The sequence below is a fragment of the Piliocolobus tephrosceles genome, chromosome 2, assembly GCF_002776525.5.
Source record: "Piliocolobus tephrosceles isolate RC106 chromosome 2, ASM277652v3, whole genome shotgun sequence".
In the NCBI taxonomy this organism is placed as follows: Eukaryota; Metazoa; Chordata; class Mammalia; order Primates; family Cercopithecidae; genus Piliocolobus; species Piliocolobus tephrosceles.
Genome location: NC_045435.1, coordinates 174590843 through 174612577, shown reverse-complemented (window position 1 = coordinate 174612577; position 21735 = coordinate 174590843). Strand labels below are relative to the sequence as shown.

The 21735-nt window shown below is 41.5% G+C and overlaps 1 protein-coding gene across 5 annotated transcripts in view; it reads left to right on the top strand.

Annotated features, from left to right (window-relative positions):
* LOC111550120 (schwannomin-interacting protein 1) overlaps positions 1 to 21735 on the top strand; it is a 633181-nt gene that overhangs the window by 575236 nt on the left and 36210 nt on the right. The window contains exon 1 of one of the 5 annotated variants that reach the window (XM_023223385.1): positions 502 to 855. The exons of the other annotated variants lie outside the window; for them this stretch is intronic. Within the exon in view, the coding sequence (XP_023079153.1) occupies positions 826 to 855 (30 nt within the window). The 5' untranslated portion in view covers positions 502 to 825. Of the gene's footprint in view, positions 1 to 501; positions 856 to 21735 lie in introns of those variants that run through there. 5 annotated transcript variants of the gene reach the window in all.

Genomic DNA, 21735 nt, shown 5'->3' with positions numbered 1-21735 from the left:
TTAATAAGCTCTCTCCCGAAAAAAACTTATAACAGCAATTATTCCATCTTACTACTATTTGACTTAAAAAGAAGCTAGGAGCCAAAAAGAAGCGAGGAATTTAAAGAATTACAAATAATCCTTTTAAAGAGTAAAGACCTTTTAGTTATAAAGTTGACAAACACTTCAAAAACTCAACATAGACAAACATCCTTTCATTGTGGGTATTCAGAATGGATTGCTCTCTCTTTAGCATGTTAAAAGTTCTAAAATTATCTTTAAGGCCTTTTTTTTTTTTTTTTTTTTTTTTTTTTTTTTTTGATAAGCACCAGCCAAGCAGCATTAGTGGGCAGGAAGGATGATGCCGGAGGTTAGAAATGTTCAACTGCAACATTGATTTGTGTCTGTCTCTCTCCCTCTCCCTCGCTGGCCTTTTTCTCGTTAATGAGGACTAGAATGTTTCCACATCAGTTAACTGCCTTCATAAAGCACCAGAAGGTCACACCAGCTCCAGACTGATCCTTTTCTTTGTGCCTATAATATAATTGGCTGATTGTGCGGGTGATGAGCGCCCCCTCCCCCAGCCCGGTCCCAGCTCCATGTTCCTAAGCCTGCCTCACTGGTTTCGGAGGACTGGAGAGCAGCTCAGCTCTCTAGCTGCGCGCTTCCCGGCACAGGCAGTGCCACTGCGCAGGTTGATCAGCGAAACAGCATCCATTTTAATCTGCGGGGAGCCCCTGCCTTACCAGGGCGTTCTCTCCGCCCGCCAGTGGATGCTCCGCGCCTGCCCTCCGCAGCCTCACTCAGCAGTCCTGCGTTGGGGTCTGCGCCCTAGGATGCACTGAGATGGTACATCAGGATAACTGCTCGTATCAGGTAAAATTTGAAGCCTGATTCTGAGGCCGGCATCCTTTGGGAGAGGAGGCCTTCCTCTTCCAAAGCAGCAGGTTGCCTCTTTCCGGATATTCAAGGGATTTTGCCATCCTCTGCGCCTGGCCTTCATCACATACAGTATCTGAATTGTAATTAGGTTTTCTGAGGAGTAATGGGGCAGAAAACACTGCTTCCTTGGCCTTTAAAGCATTCGTGAAATTCACGGAGGTGATTTGTGCTTTGCATATTCTGTATGTCTGCAAATAAGAGGAATTGCTTTGGACTGTAATTTGAATTTAAGGGAATTTAAGGGAATGTTTGGAATCTCACATCGATAACATTGGAAAACGTAATTTTTGCTCGTTGCATAGGATGTGAGTTGCTTCACATCCAGCTTTTAGGACTGTCTTTAAGAAATTATGTAAATAGATAGTCGCGATTGATAATCTTAGAAATTTTCAAAAATCACCCAGTATGCACTTGATGTTTAAAGTTGCACTTGTGTGTCTTTCTGAACTTATTTTTACTTGTATGTTGTTTTAATTGGTTGATAAATAAGCATTAAAGTATCAACATGCATCAAAAACTCCAAATAGAAAAATCTTAGTAATGCATATTCATTTGTATGCTAATTTTCTACTGGAGTTATGAATTAGACACTTAGACAGTTGCAAAAGATCAGCTCTAGAGTGTTTAGTAACTCCTTGTTAGGACTTGGACTGTTGAGGCAACATTGAAAGTATCTATGTTGAAAACAGACAGCAAGAATGTTCTCAGAGAAACTGCTCTTTGCAGCAGCAGGCACGGCTGGTCCAAATCCTGGAGAGTTAATACTGGGATATTACTCTAACTGACTGAGTTTAGAAGCTCTGAGAGACCAATTATCTAACTTAACAATGCCTCTTCCTTGTGTGAGGTAGGTTACCTGAGACAAGCAAGTGTTTCTCATGAGGTCAGATTTCACAGTGGTAAATATGTGCAGGCGAAATAGTACATTTCACAAGACTCAAGGCAGTGGTTTCTCAGCTAAGTAACATGTGCCTATAAAATGTATTCATATACTTTGTCTTGCTTAATAACTAGAAATTTGTACTTACAGATTTATTTTATAGTATTTTCATTTTATGGTACATTTAGGGCTATAGATCCTAAATATCCAGCTTCATGCTTCATGCTTCATGCTTCACAGTAACTCTTTCCACGAGAAAGGGGTCAGAGATGCTGAGAAAACAACCAACATGTCACTTACACATAATATAGAACTTGAGGGCGGGGGATGTCAAGTATCTATGGGGAGCCTGATCTACACATGGCATGGCTCCAGGTGATTGAATTACTATAATAATTAAAATAACTTTCTCTTTTCAAAGAAGCTATTTACTATTTTTGAAGGGCAAGCTACTATAAGATTATTCTCTATGTCTTTTCATTAGGTTTAACATAAAAGCATTGTGTTCGTAGGTTGAAAATTGGTCAAATATCAGCAATTTCATCTGGAGAGAAGGGGTTATGTTAGCATTCTGCTTCTTCCAAAGGAAGATAAATTGATTTTATTTTACATGAGCTGCAATATATAATAGTGTCATTATGTGTTTAATAGTTTTGAAGTATTTATTGCTTTTCCACAGTAAAATTAAGTGTATTGGTTGGGTAATAATGGTCAATAGATTCTGCATCTCCATGGGATTTTATAGTAGAACTACTTACATGTGTGTGTTCTTTTGAAGCGCTCTGTCTTTATACATAGCTCAGCAAAAACAGAAACATTAACCTTGAAGCCAAATCTTAATCCCACTTAGAAACCTTCATTTTAGAACCCAGCTGGCACTACATGTAATTGGATTCCGAAAAGGTGCTTTCTCTAAGTCCTTAGCTTGATGTTTGTAGTCACTGATGATATCTGCAGTTGAATGGCTTTCGGAAACTTCCCCACCATTTTACAAGGACTTCCTTATTTTTTAAGGTTGATATTGCAGTGGTTAAAAGCAAATTTCTTAGGTTAGCATTTTTAGTCAGTTGATAGAATTTATTTGAAATATTGATTCCTTTTCTCCCATAAATGATATACACCAAGATTTCTTAATGGATAGTTCATGAATAGGGGCTTCAGGGACCATTCCCCTGAAAATTGCGTGCACATTTTGGTGCTTTTGTATAGATGTACATCATTGTTGTTGTGGTTGTTATTGTCATCATAATTACAGCAATAATAGCTTTCTATGTGCTTTACCTACCCCTGCCCTTGCCCACACTCCATAGTCTGTTTTCAACAGTTTCCAAAATGAGCTTTTAAAACTGAAGACAGATCATGTCCCATATCTCAAAAATTTTAGTTTATCATCCTGCTCAGAGTAAAAATCCAAGTCCTCGCAGGGCTTGGATCAGCTCATCCCTGCTTCCTCTTGGACTCCTCTCCTATATTCCTGATTTTCTCCACTACCTTCCCACCATGCTGGGCTGGCCCTGCACCTGCTATTCCTTCTGCCTGGCATGCACCCCTACCTCCCCTACCCACCCCCGTCCCCGCCTCACTGTGTAGGGTTGCCAGATTTAGCAAATAACCTACAGCGTTTGGGACATACACTAAAATATTGTTCACTGTTTATCTGAAATTCACATGCAACCAGGCATCTTATATTTTACATCTTATACATATTTACCTTATATTGTCACCTCTACCCCCATCCATTACTCTCTCACTTTCTGTGAGTGTTTGCTCAGATGTCACTTCTAGGTGAAACCTTATCTGGATATAATCTGTAAACTTCCAGCTCTCCAGTTCTATCCCAATATTTCTTTCTTTCTTTCTTTCTGTCTTTCTTTCTTTTTCTTTTTTTTTTTTTTTTTTTTTGAGATGGAGTCTCGCTCTGTTGCCCGGGCTGGAGTGCAACAGTGCAATCTCGGTTTACTGCACCCTCCCTCTGCTGGGTTCAAGCAGTTCTCCTACCTCAGCCTCCCACGTAGCTGGGATTACAGGCGCCCGCCACCATGGCCAGCTAATTTTTGCATTTTTAGTAGAAACGGGGTTTCACCATGTTGGCCAGGCTGGTCTCGAACTCCTGACCTCAGGTGATCCCACGCCTTGGCCTCTCACAGTGCTGGGATTACAGGCATGAGCCACCGCGCCTGGCCTATCCCAATATTTCTATCATGCTTCTCTATTTTTTTACTTATCACCATTTATCATAGTACATATTTTACTTAATTATTTGTCTATTTTCTAGCTCCCTCACTCACATCATGAGGGCAGGGATTTTATCTTTGTTCTGTCTGCTTTCCCAGTGCTTAGAATAGGTCCTCAAGTAATACGGATGGGTATGTCTACTATTTGTAAAATTGACTAACAAAAAAGGCATTGTAAATCCGGGCGCGGTGGCTCAGGCCTGTAATCCCAGCACTTTGGGAAGCCGAAGCGGGCGGATCACGAGGTCAGGAGAAACCATCCTGCTTAACACAATGAAACCATGTCTCTGTTTAAAAAATACAAAAAAATCAGCCGGGCGTGGTGGTGGGCACCTGTAGTCCCAGCTACTCGGTAGGCTGAGAATGGCGTGAGCCGGGAAGGCGGAGTTTGCAGTGAGCCGAGATCGCGCCACTGCACTCCAACCTGGGTGACAGAGCAAGACTCCGTCTCAAAAACAAAAAAAAAAGGAAAAAGGCATTGACAACATTCTATGGCACTGTGGTTTCTTATTTTATGACTTTCAGTCCTACTCCTTCCCCTCTTCCACCATTAACCTGCACTGTTTTCATTGTGCAGGTTATCTTTTCATTGTGCAGGAAATACGGGCCTTGTTATCTCTCCCTGTATTTCTTGTTAGTTTTCTCATCTGTGAAATGGAGACTTTCCCAGTTAACTTCCTGGCATAATTGTTGCCAGGTTCCCTGCCAGAGGCTGCCTTTCTGCATAAACAAGTCAGTTATCATGAATTAAGAGCTCCCTTCCTCTTATGTCATTTCTTCTGAGCACATCAGGGGTTCGGTGAGGATTGTTCAGCGGCCCAGGGAAGCCGTGTCTCACTTCATTTCCCAGTTATATCTTGCTAATATGTACAAATACAATGGATTCTTATACATTGCTTTTCTTAATGGATGGCTGTTTTGAAAAAGAGAGCTTCGCTGCTACCGAGAGCCCGAACACCCCTGTTTGAGCGAGGGTTTGTATGCACTGTTCTTTGAACAACTTAAACCAAGGAGGAATAAACAGAAGGAATTCTCCTACAGAATTTTTCACGGTTGTTTTGTTTCGTTTTTAAAGGTGCTCACATTGTCGTTATCTTTATATACTTTTCTTCCTCACAGGATTTATGTTAGCAAAGAGGTTACTGAGGCATGTGTTGTCATTTTTGGTCATAGCCCTGTTAAAAGATAGAGCTATTGACCTCCATTTTCCAGTCTTGGGAGGAAGCCAATCTCTTCAGGAAAAGAAATTCGCCCACAACTTCAGGCCTGGCAGCCTTCAAGAGGCCAAATTTTTCTAAATGGTTTTTGATAGACAGCTTAGAAATATTGTAAACTTGAATGCACAAATTTAGGTCGAAGGGTCCGTTTTGCTTAAAAGCTCTTAAATATTTTTTCCCTCTTTCCTGGAGTGGGGTTTTGGGATAAGTGTGTATATAAAAACAATGACGTGCTTTCATACCTTTCTTTCCATTGCTTAAATTCCCTTATGACCGCCCCAGATATAGATCACACTCTGACATTCTTAGCTACTGTGGGAATGGAGACTTGAAGAAGAAAAAGTAAAATAGTGTGTGAATAACACTCATCTTTTTCCTCCCGTGGGAGCATAAAGAGTCCCTTCTTCAAACACATACCAGGTCATGGGAAGCATGGTCAGAAATCTTTAATGCCTCCCTGTGTTCCTTAGGATACATTTCAGACTCCTCTGCATGGCCTTCAAGGCCCAACATTTGTTTCTGAACCCTGGGCAGAAACGCTTCTCGCTCCAGACCCTTTACTCCTGCCTTCACACTGCCATCAGTTCTTAGCTGCAATGCCTCCGGCTGAGATGTCACCTACCCACACACCACCTGCTCCCACCCACTGCAGGCTAATGCAGATTTCAAGGCTCAAATGCCACCTCCTTCAGGAAACTTTTCCCACTTATTTCTCAGTCCAAATCTCTCCTTCTCAGTACATTTTGTTTTTACTTGTATTAGAACCCATTTACAACTATTTACATATAGGTCTGTCCCCTCCATTAGATGACAAGCGCCCTTTTTTTTTTTTTTTTTTACGGAATCTTGCTCCGTGACCCAGGCTGGTATGCAGTGGTGCAGTCTTGGCTCACTGCAACCTCCACCTCCCAGCTTCTAGCGATTCTCCCACCTTAGCCTCCTGAGTAGCTGGGATTACACGCACCCACCACCACGTCCAACTAATTTTTTGTATTTTTAGTAGAAACGGGTTTTCACCGTGTTGTCCAGGCTGGTCTCAAACTCCTGACCTCAGGTGATCTGCCCCCCTCGGCCTCCCAAAGTGTTGGCATCACAGGCATGAGCCATCACGCCTGGCCGACAACAGGCTTCTTGAAGACAAGCGGCCTTCTTTAAATTTTCACAAGTCTCTGCCTTGTACACAGAGTATGCGTTCAATAAATGTTTGTTGGATTGAATTTCACCTTATGCAATTGTTGCTGTTCTGAGTCCCTAGGATCAGGGTTTCCCATCATAACCCCAAAGATAAGCTTAGATCCATATATTGTAACAAGGAGTTGGTGAAGCTGACCTCAGAAGTCCATGTGCCTGGCTTCTCAACCTCTTGGCCAGTTGCCAGCACTTTAAACATTTCTTTTGCCAGAATCGGGGGTGCAGTGCAAGGCACAAAATAAATGAATCACTGGGATGCATAGACATTCCAGCCTTCCCAGAGACAATGCATTAAGAAAATACCTCTATGCCTACTTATTCATCCAGAGAATTTTCCCAAGATGAACCTCATGGTCTATCCCCAAGTGCTTTGCAAATACTCATTTCCAAGCTGCCTTTCTTACTATAATGAGTTTTGCAAAGTTTTAATACATCCATCTGCCTTATAAAGGGATAATTTTACTACCGCATGGAATACCAAAGTTTTCTGTGGCCAAATGTTTCAGCCCAATTGAGGTACCATACCCAGCACGTAAAATAAAAGACACCCTATGTTGCTCTTAAATGATAAAACTAAGGAGTATATCAGTTTAAGTAGTACATCAAGATGTTCTTAAAATTCTTGTTGGAGAAAGTAGTAAACAGTCTTTTATGCCCAGATTCTAGTGGGTCATTTAATGGTTAACAAAGGAAAGCAAATATATTCTATCCCTATTAACACCAGGACAAGTGAGGACTAGTCTCTCAATCCCTTCTTCCTGTGACTGAGAAAACAAGGTATCAAATTTGAGTTCAAGATTCCACCCAATTTAAGCCTGGATTCATCCACAGCAGGGAAAAAGATATTAGAATGGAAAAGGGAATTTCAAAGCATTTTGGTGCTCTATGTGATGGAGGCTTTTAAATATAAGTTCAATAAGACAATTTTCTGTTTTAGTCTATAGATTTTTTGATGGGGAATTTTTTTTTTCTATAGTTAACAGTGCTGAAGAGTACTTGGTCTTCATTGTTTTGCCTGTTTAAAGTATAATTATGTTCTGCCTTGTTGAGATATAGTTCTGTTTTTGCAAAGAGGTAGTAACCTTTGAAATCAATAAAATAATTTTGGCGATAAATTTATATGCTTTTTTTTTTAGCTTAGATGACTGGAAATCTAATTTATATGCTTTACCACAAAAGGAGCACAATGATAAGAGCCCCACATGGAAAAAAAAAATTAGCAGGCCTTCACTCTGGGCCTGATCTGAAATAGAAATTTAGTACAAGCACATCATTTCTATTTAAAGTAGCACGTGGGCCTCAAACTTCATGATTCAGACTTCGAGTGATTTTAAGAAGTACATATGTGAAACATATTTTAATCCAAAGGTCTAGTATTTATTCTTGGAAAGGATGGTGGTGATGGGGGATGGGAAGGAAATAGGGCATCTCTGTGGAAAATATCATATTGCATTGATGCTTGTTTGAAAGTAGAGACTCCCTGTTCATGCACATACATACACACAAATATATAAAATATTGGGTAACTAATCACAGTTTTACATACAGAAGCCCATAGAGCCATATCCCATTGGAGTCATATCCCATTATTTATTTATATTCTCTATACCAAGGGAAAGTTTGAAATCTTGGACTTAGTATTCCCCTGTGCACTATTATATAGGAGCATCAGAAACTACCAAGCTTCCTGAAATAGAAAGTGATTTGACAAAACTGCTTGAATTCAAAAGAAAACAACCATCAGAGAGGCCTAAGTGACAATCAGTGTAGGAAAGCCATTAATGGGGAAAGAACACACAGATAAACATAGTGAGGACTTTATAATTGGTTCCACTTGGAAGCTGTACGATGGTCATCAGGGTGACCATAGTTGCGTTTCTCGTGCTCAGTTTTAATTGAACAGGAAGATTTACAACTATGGCCCATGATCTTTTAGATGTGGGAAAACGTGTGACACTCTGTCTACTCCCAACACTGCCACATCCCCACCCCACACTTTTAATACCATCATTTTAATTTTTTAAAAATCTATACAGCAAAGTCCTTTAAATGGCCTGCATATTTTCATGGCTTTTCTAGCTGTCAGAATACTTTAATTGAAAAGCAAACCAAATTTAGATGAACTTTGCACAGAAGAAAGAAATTATTTGAAAAGAGGTTATAAATCTAGTACATGGAATATGGATGTTAAGGCCGAGGAGAAGGCAGTGGGAGATGAAGGGTTAATCAGGATGAAATCAAGTTTCCATGTATGAATAGGAAAATCTTTTGACAGTGCATAAGTGATCTCCCAGTAATGTGGTCAGTGTTCTCAGAGTCAATAATTTCCACCAGTGGCTGATAATGATCATTTAAAAGCATTAACTCACGTGAGCAATGTGCCTCGCAATTCAGATCATGGCTCAACAGGAAACTGAAGCTCTTCATGCCAGTCCTTGAAATTCAGAGCAGGAGCGGGAAGGAGCTGTTTCAACCTCAGGGATTCTAAGTGACTGTGAGTAGGTTTTCTAAGGGAGAGCACTGGTAACTGGGCCCATCTTATGCGTGGACGGCTCATTCTAGAGCGGGCAGGAGCAGAAGAGGTACCAGAGACCATCCCCATGGAAAGATAGGAGTGGCTATCTTCCCATTTACAAGCTACTGCCAAACCATCAGGCATTACTTTCAGCTCAAGTCTCTGCCACAGTGGTGTTTGGTTTTGTGTTTTCTTTTCCTGTATTCATTTGGACCACATGGAAGTGAAATTAATTACAGTGTTGATCCCAAGCATGTGTCAAGGTCTTGCCACCCTGCCTGGAAATGTGGTTTGAAATAGAGGGATAATGGCTTATAATGATTTTTTTTTTTTTTTTTTTTTTTTTTTGCAAGTTCTAGAGCAACCCTTCTACACTTTAAAGTGTATTCAAAAATCCTAGGGATCTCTTTTTTTTTTTTAAATGCAATTTCTGATTCAGTGGTTCTGGAGTGGGACTGGAGGGCTTACATTTCTAGAAAGCTCCCAGTGCTGTTGATAATCTGGTTAGAGAACACACTTTGAGTAGCAAAACTCTAGAAAGTTTCACAGGTCAGTGATGCCACACATAATAGGAAACTCTCAGATATTTTAAGCTGGCATAAGCTATCCTGAAAATGGTGGCACAGCTCGATCTGGAAAGGGTTTTGTGCTGAGCTTCTTTAGGGAGGGTGCACAGTCATGTCACCACCACTGAGAACTGCCCTCAACCTCTTGCATTCATGTTTCAGGAGCAGATGTTCTATTACTTGTCTCTGTATAGTGCTTGTTAGAGAATCATTTATGACAAAAAAGGAGCTAGCAGATAGAGGAGTGGAATGGTCTTTTAGTATTCTCAGTACTATTCCTTGCTGCTGTTGTTTTGTTGGGAAATTTCCATCTCGAATTTTCAGGTGCCTTTCTCCAAAAGATAATATATTATCAATGTATGTGTATATACATATGTATGCATATCATTACTATATTACTAGTACAAATATATTAATTTGTATGTATATATACATAATCATGAGAGTTCAGTTTTTCTCATTTTAATTGTATATTTAAGCCCACTCTGTTAAAATTAAAGTAAAAAGATATTAGTAATTAGGCATATCATTTTATGTATCTTACTGAGTCTTGCAGCCTCTAAATTTTTATAATTTCATCCATATTAGCTATCGATTGTAGGTTGCTAAGTGGACTAGGATATTAACCCAGATAAGAATGAATTCACCTAGCAGCTGAACCCCAAGTGGAGTGGACTGAGGTCTGGAAATCAGTACAGTCATGGAGCCAGGAGCAGAATACTGCTTTGCTGCTACTGTGAAAGCCATTTTTATGGTCTTTAGAGCTTTTCAAACTCTGGTCTGCAGAGTGAGTGGGGTCTGCAGGGTCCTAGGGCTTCCTTTCCACAGAGCTTTCCTGAGAGGCTGTGCTGGGGCTGGGATAATAGGAGAATAGAGCATCCAGGTGGGGCGTGGTAGCCCTCCTCATTCAATCAAAGCAGACCCTTTTTTCCTTTTGAACATACGTGAGTTCCACAGAAGATTTCAGTTGAAAAGTACTATTAATGTTTCCTACTGTGGACAGCACTTAGAGGAAACATTTTAAGCAGCGCGGTCCTATTTCCTCTGTTCACGTACTTAGTCAACAGCTCTTCATTGTGCGCTTATCGTGTGCAAGGCAGTGTTCTGCATGCTATGGGGTAAACAAGATGAATAAACACAAATCCCTGTCCCCTTAGAAAAGAGCTTGAAACCACAGTGGCTGTTGGAAAGAAGCAACGGTGGTGCTAAAAGACACCAGGTAAACTGGAAAGGAAAATTCATTATATAGCGTACTAGGTCCTAACATTAGTGAAGTAGCTTCTTTTTCATTTCTTGGGGCTTCATCAGGAAGAGATATGCGACAATACATGCTGGGTGTTCCAGATGTATGATTTGGAAAATGTTGATTCAGCTCTTGATATTGTTATACAGGGAGCTGTATTAGTCCATTCTTACACTGCTATAAAGAAATACCTGGCCAGGCGTGGTGGCTCACGCCTGTAATTGCAGCATTTTGGGAGGCTGAGGTGGGTGGATCACCTGAGGTCAGGAGTTCGAGACCAGCCTAGTCAACATGGTGAAGCCCCGTTTCTACTAAAAATACAAAAATTAGCTGGGTGTGGTGGCGGGCACCTGTAATCTCAGCTACTTGAGAGGCGAAGTGGGAGAATCGCTTGAACCTGGGAGGCAGATGTTGCAGTGAGCCAAGATTGTGCCACTGCACTCCAGGCTGGAGATTCCATCTCAAAAAAAAAAAAAAAAAAAAAAAAAAAGGAAATACCTGAGACTGGGTAATTTATAAATAAAAGAGGTTTAATTGGCTCATGGTTCTGCTGGCAGTCCAGGAAGCATGGTGGGGGAGGCCTCAGGAAACTTAGAATCACAGCAGAAGGTGAAAGGGAAGCAGACACATCTTCACATGGCCAGAGCAGGAGGAAGGGAAAGAGGGGAGAGGTGCTACACACTTTTAAACAACCAGATCTCATGAGAAATCTTATCACCAGAGCAGTATTAGGGGGATGGTGCTAAACCATTGGAAACCACCCCCATGATCCAATCACCTCCCACCAGGCCCTACCTCCAACATTGGTGATTACAATTGAACATGAGATTTTGGTGAGGACACAGATCCAAACCATATATCTGGAGCTCTGCTAGATTTGTCTGTGTTGAACTCTAATCTTTAAAAGCTACACTTGGATGGGCGTGGTGCTTCACACCTGTAATCTCAATACTTTGGGAGGCCGAGATAGGAGGATCACCTGAGCCCAGGAGCTCAAGACCAGCCTGGGCAACATAGTGAGATCCTGTCCCTACAAAAGAATTTAAAAATTATCCACGCATAGTGGTGCACACCTATAGTCCCAGCTACTCAGAAAGCTGAGGTGGGAGTATCACTTGACCCTGGGAGGTCAAGGTGGCAGTGAGCCATGATCATGCCACTGCACTCCAGCCTGGGCAACAGAGCAAGACCCCGTCTCAATAAATAAATAAATAAATAAAAGCTATACTTGATTATTTTATTGGGCACAATTATTTCTTGCAGAGGCGGCCAGTGTGGGATGGTCTGGCACACCCATTTAGAGTGTGAGCTGCAGAGGCAGAGAGCCCATGTTCATCTTCCTTAACCTCACTGAGCTCTTTCATCTTGCTGTAAAACACAACTGATAGTAATATCTACTCCAAAAGATTATTGAGAGGAGTAAAGACGTATGTAGGAGGTGCATATAAAGTGCCTGGCACATAGCAACGCCTCCCTCAATAAAGGGTAGCTATTGTTATGTTAATATATGCCAGCTAAGAAGATGCATGCTTCCTTCATTTTAACTAACCTCCTTTGGCAGGATTTAACATACACAGGGTCCTTCAAACAAGAGCGTACTTTAACCCCAAAGTCTCAGCCTTGGTGAATTCTCCTGTATTTTGAGTACCTGCACTGGGCACTGGGAGCAGCATTCTGTGGCCAGCATTGCCACAGCCCCGGGAAGCATTCTGGGCTGACTGCATGCAGACAGCAGGACCCCCATCTGAAGTGAGGGTCCTGGGGTTTGGAGGAGAGTAAGACAAGGGAGAACTCTTCCAGAGAAAACCCTGCCCAAATGCAGATGTGGTTCATGAGAGACAACTTGTTACTGTAACATCTGACAAACATGCAATTAATTCTTTTCGGAACTGAGGTGGGGCAATGAGAATGGAGTAAAGGGAAGATTTCACTTTGGCTCGGGGCTACCGAGGGAAGTATTTCCTTTATAGAAGTAGCGCTATTATAAACTACCTTGAGACACATTTATGCCACAAGTCTTCTACAAATTGAATTTTTAAAAATGTGGAGAGAAATAAGTAGACACTGAAGGTGAGCATGTCAGCAGAGGTTCAGATGCCAAAAGGTTATCTTGAATGGCCTTTTTGCTTTTAGAACTCTGTTCTTAACAGTGTTGTGGTTGCACAAGAATCTATATTGGAAAATTTATTGACTAATATACTTGCTGCTTTCTATCTAAGCTTGTCACAGTGTAAGATGGTGTTGCTAAATGAAGGCTTGCCCTTTGAATTCTTTTCTGACCTATTTCTCCTGCAAACAGTAGCTTTATTTTTTGGAAATAAATAGTGGGCATAATTTGTAGTTTGTGACAGTAGTAAGCTGATCCTGATGAGCGTGTGTTTGTGTGTGCACTTCTGCTTGTCTGCGTCTTGCACCAAAACATCCTCCAGCTGTGGGCCTTTTCCCTCTCTTTAGTAAAGCCTGTAAACAAAACCAGAAGCCATGGGAAAAGTGTAAAGAGAGCAGCAGAAAAGAACATTTGCTTTTGTGAAAAAGCCCGCCACTGGTTGAATTTTAAAGAAAAGTTGATGGATCTTTTTCTGTTGCCTATATTAATAGAACAAAGCACTGCTCCTGGGCAGAAAGGGCCTCCTCTGTGTTGGAAGTGAGTCTCAGTCTCGTCCTGGAGATCCAACCAGATGAGACTTTTACACGTGATTTTAAGACATGATCAGTTTAGGGGGAAAAAAGCAAACATCTGTGTTACAGGTCAGCCTTTAAATTATACTGTTTTCGTTTTGTCATGGGATACCCAGCTTTTAACTCAGTAGTGAAGTCGGCTGGGCTGGAAGTTTTCACATCTATTTTTATCCCACACAATCTACCCCTGGTTCAGATTGCTAGTTTCCTCACAGAGCTCCAGTCCACACTCGGCCCTGAACAGGGAGTTGAGTCAGCTGGGCTGAAGCTGAGTGCCTCTCTTTTCCTTTCTTGGGAACAGGAAAGGTGCTGTGGAGAGGAATTGGGGCGGGATCATTCAGGGGAAGGTGACAGCAGATGGTTGGAAGGCCGGAGTCAGCAAGCCAAGTGTCAGGGCAGAGTGAGCCTCAGAGAACAGCAGCTGCCCGGTGCCAGAGCAAGGAAAGGCCGGGGAGGCTGGGCGGGGCGGTGTCTGTGGGGCAGAGCAGGGCAAGAACACACACGGCCGGGCACAGCCTCTTAGCCAGCTCTCCATGTCGGCATGAGCAGTAACCAGGGAACTGGGCAATTGGCATATCAGCCTATCAGAATTCATGGGAGGTTATTTCTTAAGTGAAATTCTAAAGAGTTAAAGGATGAATTTGGGCAGTGATGGAATGGATGACATCATCAGTCAAGAATCCTCATTGGATATGGAGGGGAATTATAAAAAGGTAAGGGGGGAGAGCTCTTTTGTTTATAAACAATTGGACCATTTTTCTAACTGGAAGAAAGATCACCCTTGAGGAGTGGCCAAATTCCACATTCAGTGGCTATTGCCATAATATAGTCAGGAAAAACTAAATGCACAGAATCAGATGCATTAAACTAGGAAAGTTCTTTCTGCTTTTCCCAGCTTATATTCATTAATATGTTACAGCAGTAACTAAAACACACATGTTGTTACTCTGAAGTTGAGAAAATTCTATTATGCATTTAACTGCTAGGCAGGCTTTTTATGTGAAGGAATTTTTAAAAAATTACTGACATATTTACAGTTCTCTGACAAAAAATAATTACTAGAATGTTTAACCTATTTTTCCAATTTTTTGTTTGATTTTATTGACAATGAAAAATATCAAGTTTTAGTTAACATGTTTGGGGTCTTAAAAATTGATACAGTATCTGTTCATCTTTTGCCTGCCTTTTTTTCAAAAGTCAGTAAGTATATTTTAAGAATGTTTTATATGGTAATGTTCTGGTAATCATAGGCCCGAGTAAAAATAGCTTTAGTTATAGGGGTGAGGTCATGAAATTAAACTGCAAGTATATGCTTATCTGTCCACAGAAGCCTAAAACACACACTATGTCCTTCCCTCTTCATTATTTGCCATAAGTCAAGTGTAGTTCACAACATGGCATAACGTGAAGAATAAAAGCTCTTGCATCATGGGCCTGAAAATGAAGACCTCTTTACCTCAGAGGCAAATACCAGTTAATGATAGAACAGTAAAACTTGCTACTTGATTTTTAATTTGATCAAATACATCACTCACTTTTTTCCCTGGAGTGAGATATAGAAAGAAGCTTCTGTCATGATAGAGCCCTACATATAGTAATGTAAAATATAGTAGTTTATATCTTATATACATACGTGTGTGTGTGTGAGAGTGTGGGGACTGTTTTAAGTATATTCTGTACTTCCTAGAGCAGTTCACAACAGCTTATGTTCTTTCTCCAGAAGCTGAAACTTAAATACGTAAAAGAGGTTTCAGTGACCTGCTATGTTGCCCTTTGTGTTTTTCATCCCTTGTGATCCCCAAGACAGGAATGAGAACCCAAGGTGATAGTTCGCTGAGTCTTATAACCGCAACACTTCTCAGCTGTCCGCTTCTACCGGAAGTGGTGTGCAAAAGATGCTTGGGACACTCTGCCGTAAGAGTCAGATTGCTTATCCAACTCTGCAGAACAAGTGTAGCTATCCCATACTTCTGCTGTTTTCAGTGTCAAAGAACTGGTCATGGTTTCCTTTGTCAAACTATTTCTCGAATAGAAAAGTATAGGTCACTTTGCACTTAGGAAAAATGAAAGACATACCATTATTAACGCATTAACAATGAAGTCATCACCGCTGTAGTTTTCTTCTACTTAGAGAGAGAACCCAGATGCCTGGAATAAGTGAGCAATGATACATCAGCAATCTGAGACAGGGCTGACTAAAGCTACAGACATGTAAGGCTCAAAGAGCTTTAAAACATCAACAACAACAAAACAGAATTATACTGTGTAACCCATTATCTAACAAAGGCAGTAGAATGCCGCATATGATTTCAGTATCTGATAGGTTAGTACAAAAAAACTGCGAGGTAAAACTTCTAGATGTGTGGAGTGCTCAGAGATCAGTTCATTGTGTTCCGGACCTTAAACATGAGGGTTGTTCACTTCTCATTCCAGCCTTTTAAATACCTTTCTCAGGCAAAGTGCTTTCAAATTTTTATGTGTATTGTGATTATTATGAAGACTCCATTATAATTATCCTTCTTTAATCCCACCCTTTATAATTTTACTGAGCTTCTAGTGAAACAGGGCAACATATGCTTTTTTAAAAATATGAGGAATAAGAAAATAGTTACCTACTATAAAAATGACTTTCCCTGATTAGAATCTTCCTTTTCTAATTTTTTTCTCAAATATTTTTGCTGTTTTGTTGGCTAAGTAGAAAATTAAATTAGATGCCATAAAGTGGGGCTCTGCAGACTTTTTTGACCTTGCATTCATCAGTAAGATGGTTTTGAGTCCATGCCTGTAATATACATACATTTTATTCAGAAATAGCACCGACTACTATAAAATATAATATGTATATACAAAAGATATATATACAAATAGACATTTTAAAGAATAAAATGTTTAAAATATAAATATAAGTAAAAGTTGTAATTTTTTTTTATCTCCTGTGGTACTTTCACCCCATTTTGAGGTCAGTTGTCAAAAACAATTAAACATTTGATACACCCCTGCTTAGGTACCATAGAATTCCCTGAACCAGTCGCACTAATAAATACCACATGTGTATAGGGATTATTTTACAGGGTTGTTTTGAAGTCAGACAAACAGCCTTCAGGGGGAAAGGTCACTTTCTGATGACTAAAATTAGATTCCACCAAAGCAAAGGAAGAAAAAGATTATGCATCTGTTCCTTTTCCGTGGGGAAGGTTTTGATTGTAAGAAAAATGTTTCATTAAGGACCTCTGGTTTATTCAGTAGTAATAGTAAAACTGCACTCAACAGAAAACAGATCTTAGTGTTTAAGAAGAAAAGTGCAGACCTTAGCAGAATCCGAGGTGTATGCGTTCAGCCCATTATTTCCCTGCCCTGCTGTGAGCAACTTCTGATCCGCTGATAAAGAACCACAGAGCTGATTGTCTTCAGGACCAACATGGTACGCAGCATCTAAGTCAGTGTCCTCATCCATTCCACCATCACCTACCGAGAGCCCTCTCATGTTCCTGGCACTGTGCGTGGCACTAGGATCACCAAAGGGGGACTGAGCTTTCCCTCCAGGAGCTGACAGCCCCAATGTGGGAGGCACATAAAGGAGCAAACCACATGGAACTGATGCTGCCTGGAGTGTGCAGATAGCTGGTGTGGACTTCTAAAGTGTGCAGCCATTTAGATCTTTTCCTGCCCCAGGAATGTGTACCTTAAACATGAGAGTTGTTCATGTGTACATTCTTGGGGCAGGGAAAGATCTAAAGGACACTAATGGAGAGAGAGAAAAGGAAATCGGGAAAATTTAATGTAGAATATGGCAGAAGACTGGCTCCAACTTTGTCCCAGAGCAGAGAAAACGCAGGGAAGCTGGTATTGCCTTCTGTTCCTAGGCCACTATGCACAGAATCAGGGAGCTGACAGCAGGGCGGTGAGTGGGCCCAGGGCCGGGCCAGCCGCTCGCTTCGCTTTGTTCCTCAGGGGTGCCGTCTCGAGTGTTGTGCATCCAATTATGGTGAAAGATTAGGGAGGACCCTGTGAAAAAATTAAAAGGCTGGAAGGAACAATATTTAAAGTGAAGCCACAGCTGCGCCTCATGTTTTTTTTAAAAGGTGAATGGAAATGACTGCTTGAGATAAACTGCAATAAACAGGAACACAGAATGCCAGCTGCCATTCCAGACAAGCGCTCTGCCCTCCCCACACAATTACTGAGGAAAAGCAGCCGTCGACCTCCATTAACCCTCACGTTTTCTTGCCTGTGAGGACTGAATACGCCTGAAGAACCATGTTACGTTACCGAAGCCTGGGACCTAGCCCCACCTCAGCCACCTGGGAAAAATCTCTTCCGCTTTGTGGGCCAGGGTCTCCTTTTCTTAAAAGGAAAGAATTAGCCTGATCGGTCTTAGATGTTATAAATGTAAAACTCCCTGGCTCGTGGTTCAGGTTTCTTATCATATCACCCTGTTGGCACAGCTCGGTTAGCCAGCCTGGTCAGGGAATGGGTTGTTTCAGGTAACTACAATTTCCAGTGAAATGCAAGTGTGTTAAATGTATTCTTGTTCTCACACACACATGCGCACAAACGTGAACACATATGCACACACACGCCCCTTTCCATGTCACGGTCATCTTCTGCAGCATTCTCTACTTTGTCTCTTTCCCTTCTCCTCGCTAGTTTCCTTAGGCTTCCAGTTCTCCTCATTTTCGTGTATGTGTATGGATTTTTAAAAAATTGAGATATAATTCACATACATAAAAGCCACCATTTTAAAGTGTACACTTTGATGGTTTTTAGTGTATTCATAAGGCTGTGCACACCATCGTCTAATTCCAGAATTTTTCGTCACCCCACAGAGAAACCCTGTACCCATCAGGAGTCCCTCCCAAATCCTTTCTTCTCTCAGCCTCTGACAACCACTAATTCACTTTATGTATTTATAAATGGACCTGTTCCAGATTTTCAGGCTCCTTTTTTCTCCCTTTCTCCATTCTTCTCACTACCTTCCCCACCCCTTCCTTTTAATATTAATAACAGCTACTACTTTATAAATTTTCTCTCTGTGCCAGGCACAGTGCCAAGCACTTTCTATATAGTATTTCATTTAATTATTAAAATAACCTAAAAATAGGTATTATTTCTTTTTGCAGAAGAAGAAACTGAGGCTCAAAGAGTCTCAGTAACTCGTAGTCATGTCAGAGTCAACGTGTTAAGCAGGGTCTTCTTGACTCTAAATCCTCCTCCCCACCTTCTTTCTGGCCATGAGTCTGTGTCCACCTCCCCTGGATCCTAGGTCCATTCTGACACAGAAAGTTGAGGACACCAGCTTCCTGGCTGCTGATTAAGGCTTGGCTGTTTCATAACCATGCAGTAAGTGTTTGGGACTGTTGTGTTCCTGACAGTGATACTGAATGACTGTGATGGGTTTCCAGGCTTCTAAAATGGCACCTGTTAAAAATAGGTTTGCCAGATAACACTGTCTTGGGCTAAAAAGTAGTCTCTGGTAGGCAATCATGTGAGAAGTAGAATGAGCTCAGGTTCATTCCCAGCAGTTTGTGTTTTGGATATGGTGCTCACAGGGGAGGACAATCATTTAGTTTTCCACCGTATCCCTTGAGGAGTTCATGTTGAAACACCTTCTCTACAGTAGCCATCTTTGTAGACTGCACCTTAGACTCCTTTACTTTCAGCAAGGTTCCCATTCTAAGTGGCTACTGAACTTTACCATAGGTGTTGGTTAAATACCTTTGCTTACCTTCACAATCAAAATATTCAAGTGCTATGGACTCTTGTGCAGTGGCACTTCTATCTGCCTGCTTCTGTGTATGTCACTTCCCTATAGCATAAGAAGGAATACAGTCAACACTGGGCAAAACCATCCTCACAGTTAGACTAATTGTAAATAAATATCTGCATTCTCTGGACTGGCATCCGAGTTCTTTTGATGTCAGCCAATACTCAAGTAAAATAGGTGTCAGAAGACACAGGGCCCCAGAGTCCTTCCCCTTGGGTCCGCATCCTGGGCTTTAGATATCCGAGGCCAGCTCTCTCATGGGTACAGGTCCTGAGCAGTTTACGCCCAAAGCCTTAACGTTGCCCAGCAGCCCAGGCTATCACTTATTTAAGGAGATGTGTTTAGGCAGGTTAGTACAAGGATGCAAAGATAAGAAATTTCAACAGCTTTTCGGGAAACCTGTATTTGGCAGCTCATCTTGACCTTTCTAGATGTTTAGTGTAAGTGACTGAAATGGAAAATGTCAGAAACACACAATGAAAAGAAAGTGTCCTGACTTACTATCCATTCAGTGATGCAATTGAAAGATACTATTTTTTAGCTTATATTTCCGCTACCAATTAAAAAGCACTACCCAGGGGATAAAATAAGATTCAAGAATTTAAAATAACCTGCATGGTGCAAGAATTTATGCACTTGACATTCAACAGCATACAATTTCTTTTCTTGTGGAATGCTGTTTTTATATTCTGGTCTAGTGACAAATTCATGGTTTGTCTCAGTGAGAAAATAATTGGAAAGTACTGTTAGTATATTTTGGTTTTCTTTTGGCCTTTTCGTTTCAAAGAAAATTAATAACATTTACATAACAAACAAGTTCTATACTTCTGGTTCATAATGTTTAAGAGCTTCAGACTCCTCACACTGTAATGCTGCCTATAAATGTTAGAATAAGGCTGTCTTTCAAACTGGGGAAAGAAAGAAGAGCGACTACCACTTTCCTAAAGGAAGAGTACTTTTCCACAGAGAGCTTCAGAATCCCAGTTACGTTCCCTGGCGGATGCTGCTAATGGTGATGATGCCAGATATCACTAGGCAATAGATTGCACTGAAGCAAGGGGATCATTAATTGCTTCAAAACAAGCATCCTGGTAAGGCCTTGGCAGAGGCCAGGCTGCTACAAATGAAATCCACCTGGCTCCAGAGTCTGGCCATGCCACATGGAACAGATGTATGCTCAATTACAGAAGAACCAACCCTGTGTTTCATCTAGCTACTTGATCTGCTCAATTTGTTTAAAGCTGTGGTTCTCAAAGTGCCTATGCTAGCATCATCAGCAGCATCTGGGAACTTGTTAGAAATGCACATTCTCACCTCCACCCCAGACTTTCTTGAAAAAGAAAAATAGACTGTATTTACAAGCCCTCCAGGTAATCCTCTTGCACAGTCAATCAAGTTTGAGAGCTATTGGCTTAAAGAAATGTGTGACAGAGAGGGTGTGTGTGTGTGCGTGTGTGTGTGTATGTGTGTGTCTGTGCGTGTGCACATGCATGCTCCTCCCTGGTCTCCACTTGGCCGACCAGTGTCCCAGCAACCCCTGGCATCCTGAGTTCCTTTCTGGGCCACGGGGGACCAGTGTATTCATCAGCTTCTGGGATGATACAGGCTGTAATCCTTAGGAAGTTTTTTGTCAATGGCAAAAAACCTTTTTACCTTTTTACCATTGGTGGCAAGTATTTACTTCATTGCTTTAGCAAGCATTTCCTGAGGCCTGCAGGTAACACCAGTGTAGAAGACAGAGAAAGAGCAGTCAAGGCCTGTGAGGCTTCTTAACCTTAGAGAAGATCTCCTGCAAAACCTCTAACCTTTTGCAATTCCTGGGGCTTATTAGAAACGCAGAGTCCCCGGCCCTGTCTCTGATTTAGAACATGCATCTTAGCAAGATCTTGAGGTGACTCATAAGTACCCTGAAGCCTGAGAAGCATTGCACCAGGTAACAACTTAGCAGTGTGAAAAAGAGCATGCTAGACGTGGTATCTGTAGGGGTTATTAGTGAATTAGTACTGAGACAATGAGCATTATAAAACAAGTACATCCAATAATTTTTAAAAGTCTATTTCAGTTCCCATGGCAAAGAGTGAAAAGTGAGAAATAAATGCATCTGGGAGGAGGGGAAGCTCAATCCGGGGAAGAGCAGAAAGACAGGAAATTGGGGGAACACTTTTCTTTCTCCCACTCCTCCTTCCCACAACTGAATCTTGTCCAGGCCTACAACTGTTCCTGCTCCAAATCTTACATCTGCTTTTATTCCCACCTCTGTGCCTTTCTCATCTACTGGATCCCCTGATTCCCTAGGCCAGGTTTCCTCAAATCCATTCGTCCTCAGGGGAGTTTGAGGAGCCCTTTCCTCTTGGTCTGACAGGCCCTTTCCGCCTCTGTGGGTTTTATCATCTGTGCAGGACTCAGAAGGAAGCAGCTGCTTGTTGTGTCCTAAGCACCAGATGGCTTTAGGTTCAGGTTTAGGATGTTATTTCCTGAAGTGTGTTCCTGAGAACCCTAGAGGCCCCCCCGCCGATTTTCCCACA